General features: G+C 37.4%; 1 protein-coding gene across 1 annotated transcript; it reads right to left on the minus strand.

The window, feature by feature from the left end:
* Window positions 1-1,958: 1,958 nt before the first annotated feature.
* Window positions 1,959-12,337, minus strand: LOC104222596 (uncharacterized). The gene is made up of 11 exons (XM_070160560.1): window positions 12,172-12,337; window positions 10,733-10,961; window positions 5,415-5,516; window positions 4,961-5,130; window positions 4,562-4,695; window positions 4,296-4,473; window positions 3,551-4,133; window positions 3,000-3,112; window positions 2,646-2,889; window positions 2,316-2,566; window positions 1,959-2,180 (listed from the first exon to the last, which is right to left on the minus strand). The coding sequence occupies exons 1-10, from the start codon at window positions 12,225-12,227 to the stop codon at window positions 2,339-2,341; spliced, it is 2,037 nt and encodes a 678-aa protein (XP_070016661.1). The 5' UTR covers window positions 12,228-12,337; the 3' UTR covers window positions 1,959-2,180; window positions 2,316-2,338.
* Window positions 12,338-12,950: the final 613 nt, after the last annotated feature.

A 12,950-nucleotide genomic window follows, 5' to 3' on the forward strand; every position in this document is an offset into this window, starting at 1 on the left:
AATGTAGTTTAGTGGTCAAGGGGGTTCAAAACTTTCATAAAGTCATAGGTTCAATTCCCACTAGCTACAAAAAAAAAAATTGAACCTCCTTCGTAAAAATTCTGCCTCCACCACTATCAGGTCGGATATGAATGTATCAAAAATAAATAATGCAAAAACGAATAAATTATCCAACCTGACCCATATTTAATACGATAAAATAGATTAACCTGCAAATAATTTGAATATCCATATTACCCATGATTAGGAATGTTCAAATGAAACCAACAAACCGCACCAACCCGATAATCCGAGTAAAACCGAGAAAACCCCAAATTGTTTGGTTTGATTTGGATTGGAATTGAAAAAAAAACGACCATATTTGATTTGGTTTGATTTAACTAAAAAAAGTCAAACCGAAACCAAACCAACCCGATATTATATGTATAAAAGTTTTAAATATATTTAATACATAAAAATATTTATCGTAGTGTATTTTATAAATACTTTTTATGCTTTTTCATAATTTTATTTTAACGTATTATTTCAAGCTTGGGCTTATAATTTTTGGATCTCCAATAAATTTTATATCCATAAATGTTAGTAACTCAAATAAATCCTAAACCTAATCAAATCAATACTAATGCTAATAAAAAACATCCAATTCAATTGTACTATGAATGAAAATAGTGTTGGATACCTATTTTCTTAGTTTTTCCATGATTTAAATAAATGTATAACTTATTTTTCTTTTAGTGGTTAGTCATGTAAATAATAGTACTCATTAGTCCTAATTTTTAATTATGTTTGTTTTCATTATGGCTTACAAATAATATTTGTTTTATGCGATATTATTTTTATTGTTGAATATTTTAGTACAATGTCATGACTCATGTTATATTTATGTTATTTTATTGAAAAATACCTTATATAGTTCTGTCTTATTAGGATTAAAGAAATATTGAAGCACAAATTTTACGTTTTATGCTGTGAAGAGTACTTTACGAAAAAAAGATGAAAAAAACCCGAAAACCCCAAAAACCTGAAAAAAAAAACCGAGATTAAATGAACCCGACTTTTATTAGTTTAAGTTGGTATTTAAATTTAATAACCTGATACAATTGATTTGATTTAATTTTGTTTGATTAGATTTGGTAATTAATAAAACCAAACCGAACCAACCCAACTTATGTATACCCCTACTCATAATAAAAATTTCTAATCTCCCAGATTTGAGAAACTTTCAATTTGAATATTTGAAAATATAAAAGTTAGAACTCATTAATTATTCATTGTATATAAAGCGGATAATATAAATCTTATCCATATTTGAACTCATTTTAAAAAGTTCTATTATCCAACCAATTTTTAATAGATAATATAGATAAATAACTATCTTTTTTATCAACCACTATACCTATATATTCCAATGATGCTAGTGCTAAATGGTGCTAGTGTTACTACTAGGCGTTGGGACAATATGTAAAGTTAGTAAAATAGAAAAAATATATCTCCTGTAAGCTCAAATACATTTGGACACATTCTATTTAGGCAAAAAATTTTGGGACTGGGATATTATAAGTGTAATCAATATTTTACTTGTCAATATTTAAAATACTGCTGAAAACAAATATATTTAAAAGACTGCTATAACAAAACACTGTATTAGTCGTTATGTCCACCAACTTGTATAGACTTGCTTTAAGTGACGAAAAAATGCAGTGAATATGTAGAGAAATGTTATAGCTCTCTGGGTACAACTGCAGAATACACGGGAATAACTACTTCAGCCAAAAATAGACTTGGCGCTCGACGCGCAGCACATTGTTTAGTGCAACTAAAACCTGCATAAGTCATCTGATGGAGGGGCGGAGCTAGAGTGCCGCTCCTGTATTTGCATTAAAAATTCTATTGAATATATATAAATTATTAATTTAGAACCTAGTAACTTCAAATTATTAGAATTCCGAACCCATAAACTTGAGATCCCGACTCCGCTTCTGATATGATGCATATCATATTGATCTATAAACTTCTACTGTTATTCCAGAACACTATGTAATACACATATACATGTATGTGTTACAAACGATGAAAGTATTACACATGTATACATGAAAAAACACCACTTTCATTTACTATATTTTTATCTGACATAGGTAAATTATTCATTTCTAGTGATGAAGCCTCTTCAGTATGCCCTGCGATAACACAACATGAACACAATTTGCCAAGAAATCAAAAAAACAGAATGAACACGAGCCTATACATTAAAGCGCAGGCAAAGAAAAACACGACGCATCAGACGGATAACTTAGTGAAGCAAAGGAACAAACCAGGATCACCGCGATATCCAAAGTTATGAATCAGGGTCGATTTTGTCTACGATATCAACAGGAACAACTGGAATAGAGTCCCACCACTCTTGTAATCTCCTATTTCCTTTTTCATTTTGCTTTTTGCTTTTTCCTATCTTTGATGATGCTACAAAGCCATACGATGCCAGAGCCATAAGAATAAACTTAAAAGGAACCACTGCTAAAATCACAGCAGCGACGACCAACGCTACCATTACCATATCCGCATGCTGCAGTTACCTATAAAGTTAGTAAAGGACAGAGTGTGTTGAAACATAACAAAGGGCGAAAACCAATATATAGAGTTACCTTTGGAGCTTTCGAAACCAATACTGACCAAATTTTCAGTATAATTATATTCGTCGTTTGGATCAAGTCGTAGACACTTCTCAATCCCTGTTGCGCCGACACTATGCTTTCCATGGTTGTCTGATCGGATCCGGTGTAGACAACTATTCTATGGACCTTATCTGGTATCCTTCTTCGTCTAGCCCATATCATTGTAGCGACAATTCCCAATAAAAGACCTGCTAACACTTTGCCAACCCACTCTCTACATAATAAGCATCCGTTAGTTCTTTTTGGTACTCACTAAACAACTGAAGTTCAGTGTTTGACATCAAATACAGACAAGTAATTTACAGCAGGGAAGGAGAAACTCACTTGTAAATAACTACCATCGTCGTCACCACGAGAATGGAACTGTATAATGGCCTTTCCCATGTAAAAGCCTCTTGAACATAGGGAACTAACTTTTTAAGTGGTTTGAGGAGACCCTAGGGAAAGATAAAATAACCAAATTTCTTTAGCGTAAGTGATATGCATAAAGGTACATACACATGGGCGAAGATACATGATCAGATTGACCACCCTTCGTCGAAAAATTACTCTATGTATATAGATAAAATAATCGATTTTAGAGGTATATAACATATATATATATATATGGAATATCCTTTGCCGGAGAAATTTTTTCACTTCTTTCAAGTTTAAGATTGAATCCTGGAGAAAATTCCTGGCTTCGTCGCTATACATACACATTGAGAGAGATCTTCAATTAAGATTAAGCACCGCATGCTACTAACAAACAAGGGTTCTAAAGCTCTAAATGCTGGCTATTAATCCACATTTTTTTCCATTTGTTTAACTTTGATTCATTTCCAGAAATGATAAATATGTATTTTCCTAAAAAAAAAAAAGGAGTAGCAACCTACCATAAGAACCTGGACGCTATTGCCGATTCCTTCCTCTTTCAGCTCCTCAACTGTAGCTTTAGCCAATTCAATTTCCTTTGCTTCCTCCCTCGATTGCTCAATAGCACTCTCCAATGGAGAGACATTGTCGACTTGCAAAGGGGAAGTGATGCTGTCATTGATTTCCTTACCCCTGACGTTGTCATTGATTTCTTTTACCTCTACAGTGGGAACAAACAGTTGGGCGACATTCAGGCTCCTCAAGATCGAGCTAGCACTACACGGGTGTCCGGTGTCAACTTTCTTTAGACTCTCCGCAAGCTCTTTAAGCACATAATCTCCCTTTGGCAACTCATCGAGCAAGTCGAAAATTAGGAAATTCTTGGGAACTGGAGGTGATATCCTAAGCATTTCTCTGGCTGCATGTAGCCTGATAATTCCAAGTATTGTTCTCGCATGCATCTCCCACGACTCCAATGGTGAGTCCACTTTGAACTTTTGTAAAAACCTATGCAATAGTATAATTTCCTTCACAAGAGAAAGCCAGTGGTCGCGTCTTGTTGAGCTCGTCATTTCTGGAAATTCAAAGACAACCCCTTCTTGCCTAATTGGAAAACACAAGTCATAATAAGATCTCTTGCCTATTTTCCATTGTCATGCATGCAAGATTATGAAAAAGCCGTGTGAGCAGCCTACTATTTGCGAAATGTACTAAGTGCATATATAACCGGTTCAATCATATTTAGAAAGCATTAAGAGTACTTACAGTTCAGAAGATTCATAAACTATAGCTTTGTCGAAGAGAGGAGCGCCCCATGGACCCGTGGCGGCTGGCTTGACAGTTTGCTCAGTGTCTTTAGAAAGGTTAAGCTTAATGGCATCTTTATAAGAGAGAACACCAGATGCCTCAAAGTAGAGGGCATAGTTTGTTAGTGTCAGCCTACCTAGAAAAAGAAGTCGGTTAGCGACTATAGCTAGCTTAGAATCCGAGGCCGTGTGACAACATAAACCAAAACAAAAGACAAGAAGTACCAGGCCAACTAGTGCCTCCAATATGGCGCACTACTCTTTGTGAGGTTGCAGTTCCTTCGACGTGTAGTATAAACTCATCGTCTGCCATTTCCATGCCTGTTGGGGTTGTTTGTTTTTGCAAATGCTTCACACATCTGATTAATGCAAGTCAACGTACAATCTCTCGGTCAATGAATGAACTATGCCCCAACCACAAACTATTCGGGTAAATCCCGAGAAAGTAGAAGCACAACAAGAAAAGATCAGCCACGGAATTGAACTTTTGACTTAGAACGAGAACGACCTTCAAGACAAGGTGACAATTTAAGAAGCAGGGCATTCTATCAACTAAAGAAAAAAATCTTTAATTACTCCATTATAGTTTTCTTCCAAGAAAGAAAAGCGAGACATGAGAATTACTTTTCAATCTCTTTCAGGAACAAGTCATAAGCAGGAAAATGAAGACGATTTTCTGTAGCTGCTGTCAGCGTCTCGAAAGTAAATCGTCCATTAACAATATCAGCTACTAAATGTACAAGTGTTCCCAGCCACAAGAATGCATCCTCTCCAACACTTGGCTTATTGTCAACCTGTCAACACAGTAACTCCAAATTAAAAGATGAAAATGTACTGTAAGAATCAAGGACAACGTGAATATTTCGTGTAAGTAGCTATTTCCTTTTCATTTTTCTTACTGTCATCTTGAATTGAGTGGTACACAGAGGGAATGCAAATCACTTATCAGGAAGTGAGTAAAAGACGGCAAACCAGGGAAATAGTTGAAGAAACAATTGTTCAGAATTCCTACTCTTAAGTTGAGTAGCATATATAATGTGACAAAAGCCGATTCCAAGTTAAGATAGAGATTCCTTACAAGGAGCGGCATGACGTCTGAGTAGAACAAAGGAATGTCATCTTGTTCTTGAGGCATTTTACAAGTTACTTTCCTCTCTTCTTTTTCTTTGGACATGCATTCCTGTATTATGAAGGAAAAACATACGACATAATTAGCACACTTCATCAGGAAAAGAAAGCATCGCAAACTTTTAACTGGAATGGCAGAATGCAAGACGTAACCCCTTCTCGTTCGCTTTCCTCAAAATCAGAATCATGAGAGAAATATGGATTAAGATTCTCAATAGACCAAGGAATGTAGCAGCACCTACTATAAAATCGTATTTACAGGGTGCACCCGGCAAAATGCTAAGAACCTATTCATGGAAATAGGGTCACAAATTCTTTAATTTCCTCAACTTATAGAGAAATGCCAGAAGAATAAATCTACTTTTAATAATGCAGCCCATATTTTCCTCAGGATTGGTGTGGATGCTAGGAGGAAGCTTCCTATAAGTTGGTGTGGATGCCAATTGTAATTGGGAACTCTCCCCATCCTTTGTTAATATTAAAAAGGCAACTGTTCTCTGGTGGACGTAGGATTATTTTGATCCGAACCACGTTAAATCTTGTGTTCTTTCTTTTATGTTTCCGCTAACAATTGGTATCAGAGCAACAGGATTCTTTAACGATCCAAGGAGGAAGAACAAGCAAAGATGAGTTCCATAAAGTTTGAAATTGATAGATTCAGTGGACGCAACAACTTCAATATCTGGAAGATCCAGATGATGGCGTTACTGCGGAGGGAAGGTTCAATCCATGCTATTGATGGAAAGTATCCTAAGGATATATCAACTCCCGACAAGGAGAAGATTGAAGGGGATGCATTGAGTGCAATCCAACTATCCCTTGCACCTAACGTGCTTTGTGAAGTGAGTACGGGTACCGAAGAGACGGCCAAACAGTTATGGGAAAAGCTAGAAGGGCTATACCAAGACCGATCAGTGACAACAAGGATGTTGTTACAACGGCGTCTTCACACATTTAAGATGGGGTCAGGTACTTCGTTACAAGATCATTTAGATGCGTTCAATAAACTTGTCATGGACTTACAGATTGCAGGAATTAAAAAGGAGGAGGAGACGTTTGCATGTGCTTTGCTATTTTCATTGATTTCAGGATATCGTGATATTGAGAATTCAATGATGTATAGCAAGGAGCCTATCAAGCTTGAGCAAGTGCGGCAGGCATTTAACTCTAGTGATGTGCGGAGGCACATTGAAGGAGATAGAGATGACCAGGCAAGTGGGCTCTTTGTGAGAGGCCGGACTAGCCAACAGGGAAAGAGCAAATCAAAGCACAGATCAAAGTCTCGTGTGAACAAGAAGAATACAGAGTGTTGGGGTTGTGGCAAGAAGGGGCACTTTGAACGAGACTGCCCAATGTCAAAGTCCAAGGAAAAGGCGAGTGCATCCACAGTTGAACAGGTACATGATTTTGATAATGATTATGTACTAACAACATCGTGTAATAATAATAGTAGTTATGGAAACAAATGGGTGTTAGACTCTGCTTGCACTCTGCATATGACGTTCCGAAAAGACTGGTTTAGCAGCTATGAGAAAAGTGGAGGAACCGTAGTAATGGGCAATAATGCAACTTGTGCAATAGTTGGCATTGGCTCAGTTCGGGTTCGCTGCCATGATGGAGTCGTGAGGACTATTACACAAGTCCGTCATGTTCCTGATCTGAAGAAGAATTTGATCTCCCTGAGTACTCTGGATGAACAAGGCTACAGGTACATGAGCGAAGCAGGAACTATAAAGGTGACTAAAGGTTCTTTAGTCATGCTGAAAGGCAAGCTGGAGAACGGCCTTTACACATTGGCCGGAAGCACCATTGTTGGCTCTGCAAATGCATCTACAGTGCAGTTATCTAATGATGACAAGGCAAGACTATGGCACATGAGACTGGGTCATATGAGCGCACGTGGACTGGAGATGTTGAGCAATCGTAACCTTTTGGAAGGTGAGAAGACCAACACACTTGACTTCTGTGAGCACTGCGTTCTAGGGAAGCAAAAGAAGGTCAGCTTCAGCACTGGCAAACACAAGACAAGGGGAGTGCTAGACTACATCCATTCAGATTTATAGGGTCCCTCTAAACTTCCATCGAAGGGCAAAAAGAGGTATCTTCTCACTTTTATTGATGATTTCTCACGAAAGGTTTGGGTGCATTTTTTGAAGGCAAAAAGTGATGCTTTTGAAGCATTTAAAGAGTGGAAGATTTTGGTTGAAAATCAAATGGAGCGGAAAATCAAGTATCTTCGCACAGACAATGGCTTGGAGTTTTGCAATGAAGAGTTTAATGAATTCTGCAAGGTTCATGGGATCTCAAGACATAGGACTGTCAGGCATACCCCACAGCAGAATGGAGTTGCCGAGAGAATGAACAGAACTCTTCTTGAAAAGGCTCGTTGTATGCTCCTACAAGCCAAAATGTCCAAAGTATTTTGGGCTGAAGCAGTTCACACTGCTGCTCATATTGTCAATCGATCTCCAGCATCGGCAATTGACTTTAAGACTCCGAATGAGGTATGGTCAGGTGAACCCTCTAACTATTCATACTTACGAGTATTTGGGTGTCCAGCTTATTATCACGTTAATGAAGGAAAGCTTGAACCAAGGGCTAAGAAGGCCATATTCGTAGGGTATGTGGATGGAGTAAAAGGGTACAAACTTTGGTGTTTGTCTTTACTCAAATTTATAGTTAGTAGAGATGTCACCTTTGATGAATCCTCTATACTTGATCCCCGTAAAGTTTCCGTGGAGTTTTCAGGAAACAAGAACGACGAGCAGGTGGAGCTTCCGGTGGAGCTTGCCAAGGAAAAGGATCAAGAGACTCAGGTTAAAGATGAGTCAGAAGATGTAGACCTTGAAGAACTTGCTGTCAATGAACCATACACAATTGCAAAGGGGAGGGAGAAGAGGCAGACACGAGAACCGGAACGCCTTATAGATCAAGCAAACTTGATTGCATATGCGTTCGTAGCTGCACAAGAAGAGATTAAGGATCTGGAGCCCTCCTCGTATATTGAAGCAACTTCTTGCAAGGATGCTGTACAATGGCGGTTAGCCATGACTGAAGAGATGGAGTCTCTTCACAAGAATCAAACATGGGTCTTAGTGAAAAGACAAAAGGGGAAGAGGACAGTTGGATGCAAGTGAGTCTACCGAAAGAAAGAGGGAATTCCTGAAGTGGAAGATGCTAGGTTCAAGGTGAGATTGGTTGCAAAAGGATTCAGTCAGAAGGAGGGAATTGACTACAATGAGATTTTCTCTCCAGCCGTGAAGCATAGCTCTATTCGCGTGCTACTAGCATTGGTTGCCCAATTTGACTTGGAGCTTCAACAGCTTGATGTCAAAACTGCTTTCTTACACGGTGATCTAGAAGAGACAATCTATATGGATCAGCCTGAAGGTTTCCTAGCTGAGGGAAAAGAAGATCACGTATGCCAACTAAAGAAGTCTTTGTATGGTTTGAAGCAATCCCCTAGACAGTGGTACAAGAGGTTTGATGCATTCATGACTACACATGAATTCTCAAGGAGTGCATTTGATAGCTGTGTGTATCACAAGAAGATGTCTGGTAACTCAATGATTTATTTACTGTTGTATGTTGATGATATGCTTATTGCTGCTAACAACATTACAGAGATAAATGCTTTGAAGAAACTGTTGAGTAAGGAATTTGACATGAAGGATTTAGGAGCTGCAAAGAAAATCCTTGGTATGGAGATTTCAAGAGAAGACGGTGTTGTACATCTTTCTCAGAAGAGGTATATTGAAAGGGTTCTCAAGAGATTCAATATGCATACGTGCAAGCCTGTAAGTACACCATTAGCTCCTCATTTTAAACTTTCAGAGTTACAAATGCCTCAGTCCGAGGATGAGGTGGAGCATATGTCAAAGATTCCTTATGCCAGTGCAGTTGGTAGCATTATGTATGCTATGGTATGCACACGTCCAGATATTGCTCAATCTGTAAGTGTGGTAAGTAGATACATGTCCAGCCCAGGAAAGAGGCATTGGGAAGCTGTCAAGTGGATATTGAGATATCTCAAAGGAGCTTCTGGTGTTGGTCTGACCTTTCGAAAAAGTGGTGGAGGTATTTCAATTCTCGGTTATGTAGATTCTGACTATGCAGGAGATCTTGACAGAAGAAGGTCCACAACTGGATACATCTTTACCCTCGTTGGCAGTGCCGTTAGTTGGAAGTCGACTCTGCAGTCGATTGCCGCTTTGTCTACGACAGAAGCAGAATACATGGCAGCAGCGGAGGCGGTGAAGGAAGCTATCTGGTTGAAAGGTTTAATAGCAGAATTGAGTTTGGTTCAGCTGGAATCAACTCTTAGATGTGATAGTCAGAGTGCTATTCATCTAATGAAAAATCAGAGATTTCATGAGCGCACTAAACACATTGATGTCAGATTTCATTTTATTCGAGATGTTGTTGAAGAGGGAACTATCAAGGTCGTGAAGGTTATCACAGACGATAATGCTGCAGATATGTTGACCAAGATAGTCCCACTCGCTAAGTTTGCACACTGCAAGGACTTGGCGGGGGTGTGCATCAACTGATGCAACTCCGAAGAGAACAGTTGTTAGGTGGAGGTGGTATGTTCAACAATGGTTTGATTCTTCTTGTTTCTTACAACGGGGTTGCCCAGTAAGCTTAGAAGTTTTGGCCAGAGTTGTTCACACACACGCTCGAAACGCAAACCAAGGTGGAGATTGAAGGTGTTGGTTTATGTTTAGTCAACAATGGCATGCCAATTGGAAGAGTTGGTGGAAAGAGTTGGTGTGGATGCTAGGAGGAAGCTTCCTCCTTTGATGTCACCCATGACATCAAGAGGAGGTAGTTTGATGTCACCAATGACATCAAGAGGAGGTCTTTACCTCTATAAATAGATGCACTCCTTCATTTGTAGAAACCATCCCAAAAATAATACAACACATTGTAGTGAGTAGAGAGTTAAGAGAGAAATTCTCTTAAGTATAATTGGGAACTCTCCCCTTCCTTTGTTAATATTAAAAAGACAACTTTTCTCTGTTGGACGTATGATTATTTTGATCCGAACCACGTTAAATCTTGTGTTCTTTCTTTTACGTTTCCGCTAACTAGTTTAAAACTATATATACAAGATTATTATAAAGAGACGACCTTCCGATCATGACCTCAATCACAACAAAGTATTTCAAACAAGCTTAAGTCAGTGAGTGAACTAAAAAACAATCGACAAAAATCAAGGTTAGTTAACAGAGCAATTGGATAAAAAAATCAAGCAAGGAAACTAACTGTATGCCTCTCTTCATCAGCTGAACTAGGCGTTTCCCATGCTAGCATCATATCAAACGTGATCCGGCTAAAAGAACCATCGACTAACGTCTCCTCCAACTTACTGCATATGTCGGTAAGGGCCTTAGAGCAGCAAAACTCCACTAACTTCCTTGAATAACCCTCCATCTTAGGCTCCCATCCGGCCTCAAATTCGTGCACTAGTTCATCCACTGAGGTGTCCAACCTCCTGAGAAGAAATATCTATCATTAATTTTTAAAATAAAGTCCGTGAGGTTACTTTTCACAATTTGTGAATATTGCGTGTATAATAGAAAATCTAATCAGACAATCTGATATGCTACAACCGGAAAAACTCCAATACTAGTTGCATGTACAAAAACACATTATGCATTGCACAATAATAAGGCACTAGAGTCAACATAGGCTTAACTTTACTCGTGAGAAATCTGGTCTAAATAGTAATTATGCCAGCTGAAAATTCCACAAAAACAAAAGGCAACCAGTCGTACAACCTAAAGTGGCAACGTACCCTGTAGTAGAGGCGGATCCAGGATTTGATGCTTATGGATTCGAGAATTCTAAACTTTAAATTACCGAGTTCTATATTAATAATTTGTACATGTTTAAGTAATAAATTTCTTAATGCAAATACATGGTTTGGACCAAAGCTACTGAGTTCGGCCAAACCCGTCGCCCTCTGCCCCTGCCCTAAAGAATTACACAGTTCTAAAGCCAAGCATCATGGCGGACAAGAACCTCATTGTTTAGGTTTCCGGTGGTTAATAAGCCGAGATTAAAGAACTTCATTAAAAAGTGAAATATGGTATTACATAAATTTATGTATTTCGAAATTAGTTAAGAGTGTTGACGACAAATATCAACAATTTCTCGAAATAATTATTATAAACAACCTCAACATTATCCCCACAGAAGAAAAAAGAAACCTATAAATGCAACAAAGTAAAAGTGACTGATAAGACTTGAACTCAAGATACTTAGCTTTGCCAATTGTCAAATCCTTATCAATCACAGTATATATTCAAAATTCTAAAAACTCTCAAGTTCGGTTCAATAAATATTCATAGACCAAGATTCTATTTTGGTTTAAGCCTACTTAATTCCTCCATTGAAAAAAAAACTACAATTCATTATTCAATTAACAATCTACTTTTGTTTCGTAACACATAAATTCTCGGTCATTTACTCATCTTGTTTCAACTAGAATTATCAGTGGACATTTTTGTTAGTAATAATATGAACTTGAAAATAGATATGAACTCATAATTTAAAAAATATAATAAATTCAATAGTAAAAACCTTAAAAGTTGGAACTTAAATCCTAAATAATACGCCTTTAATCCTTATAAATTACAATTACCTTAGCCGTTCAATAAAAGGAAAAAAATGCATCAAAGAGAAAGGGAGAGGAAACTAACAAAGAACATCTCTGTAGGACGTCATTGGCAATGGAAGAAAGATGCTTCTTTTCCATGTTTAAAGATAGACCACTCTCGTTCCCTATGCTTTTTCTTACAAATAATTCAGATTTTGGTCATGTCCATATTTTTATAATTTTTAATTAGATAAGTTCCAGAAATTTAAGTCACTTCTTCTAAGAAAATACAGTTCAAGAAAGGGTGATGAATGCTCAAGGCTGAGGTTTGAGGGAGTGGCTTCGGTTCATAGGGATCTGTATGGACACGTGTTCGACATGCAAGGGATCCTGCCCTTATTCAGCGCTAGCCTTATTATTGTTTCTCTTTCTCTGTTTTTTGACGGTTGACCGTCAGAAATTAGAGTAATCAACGACATACTTATCTTGATAAGTCATTTTACGAGAGCTCGCCAATGTTTTAAAAGGCGGGGCATGAGGCGAGGCGAGGGGTAAGCCTTGAGATATAGGGCGTAAGTACTATGGATCTTTAAATTTTATTAATTTTAAAAAATTTAATTTAGTATAAAATAAAAAATACTTATAAAAATTTATATTAAAATTATAAAATTATAATAAATAATTTATTTAAAATATTTATAAATTATAATTCAACTATAAATAATACGAAAAGTATGACATATATCATAATATGAAAATTAGCTGCAACATCCTTACAACTCAAACATCAAAAGTAATGTATTCAATACGAAATCTTATATGTATCTCTTAACGAGTAATAAATCTTTAAAGAGTATTATAATTTGTTATTTTTTAAACACT

Source organism: Nicotiana sylvestris, chromosome 10 (genome assembly GCF_000393655.2).
Source record: "Nicotiana sylvestris chromosome 10, ASM39365v2, whole genome shotgun sequence".
In the NCBI taxonomy this organism is placed as follows: domain Eukaryota; kingdom Viridiplantae; phylum Streptophyta; class Magnoliopsida; order Solanales; family Solanaceae; genus Nicotiana; species Nicotiana sylvestris.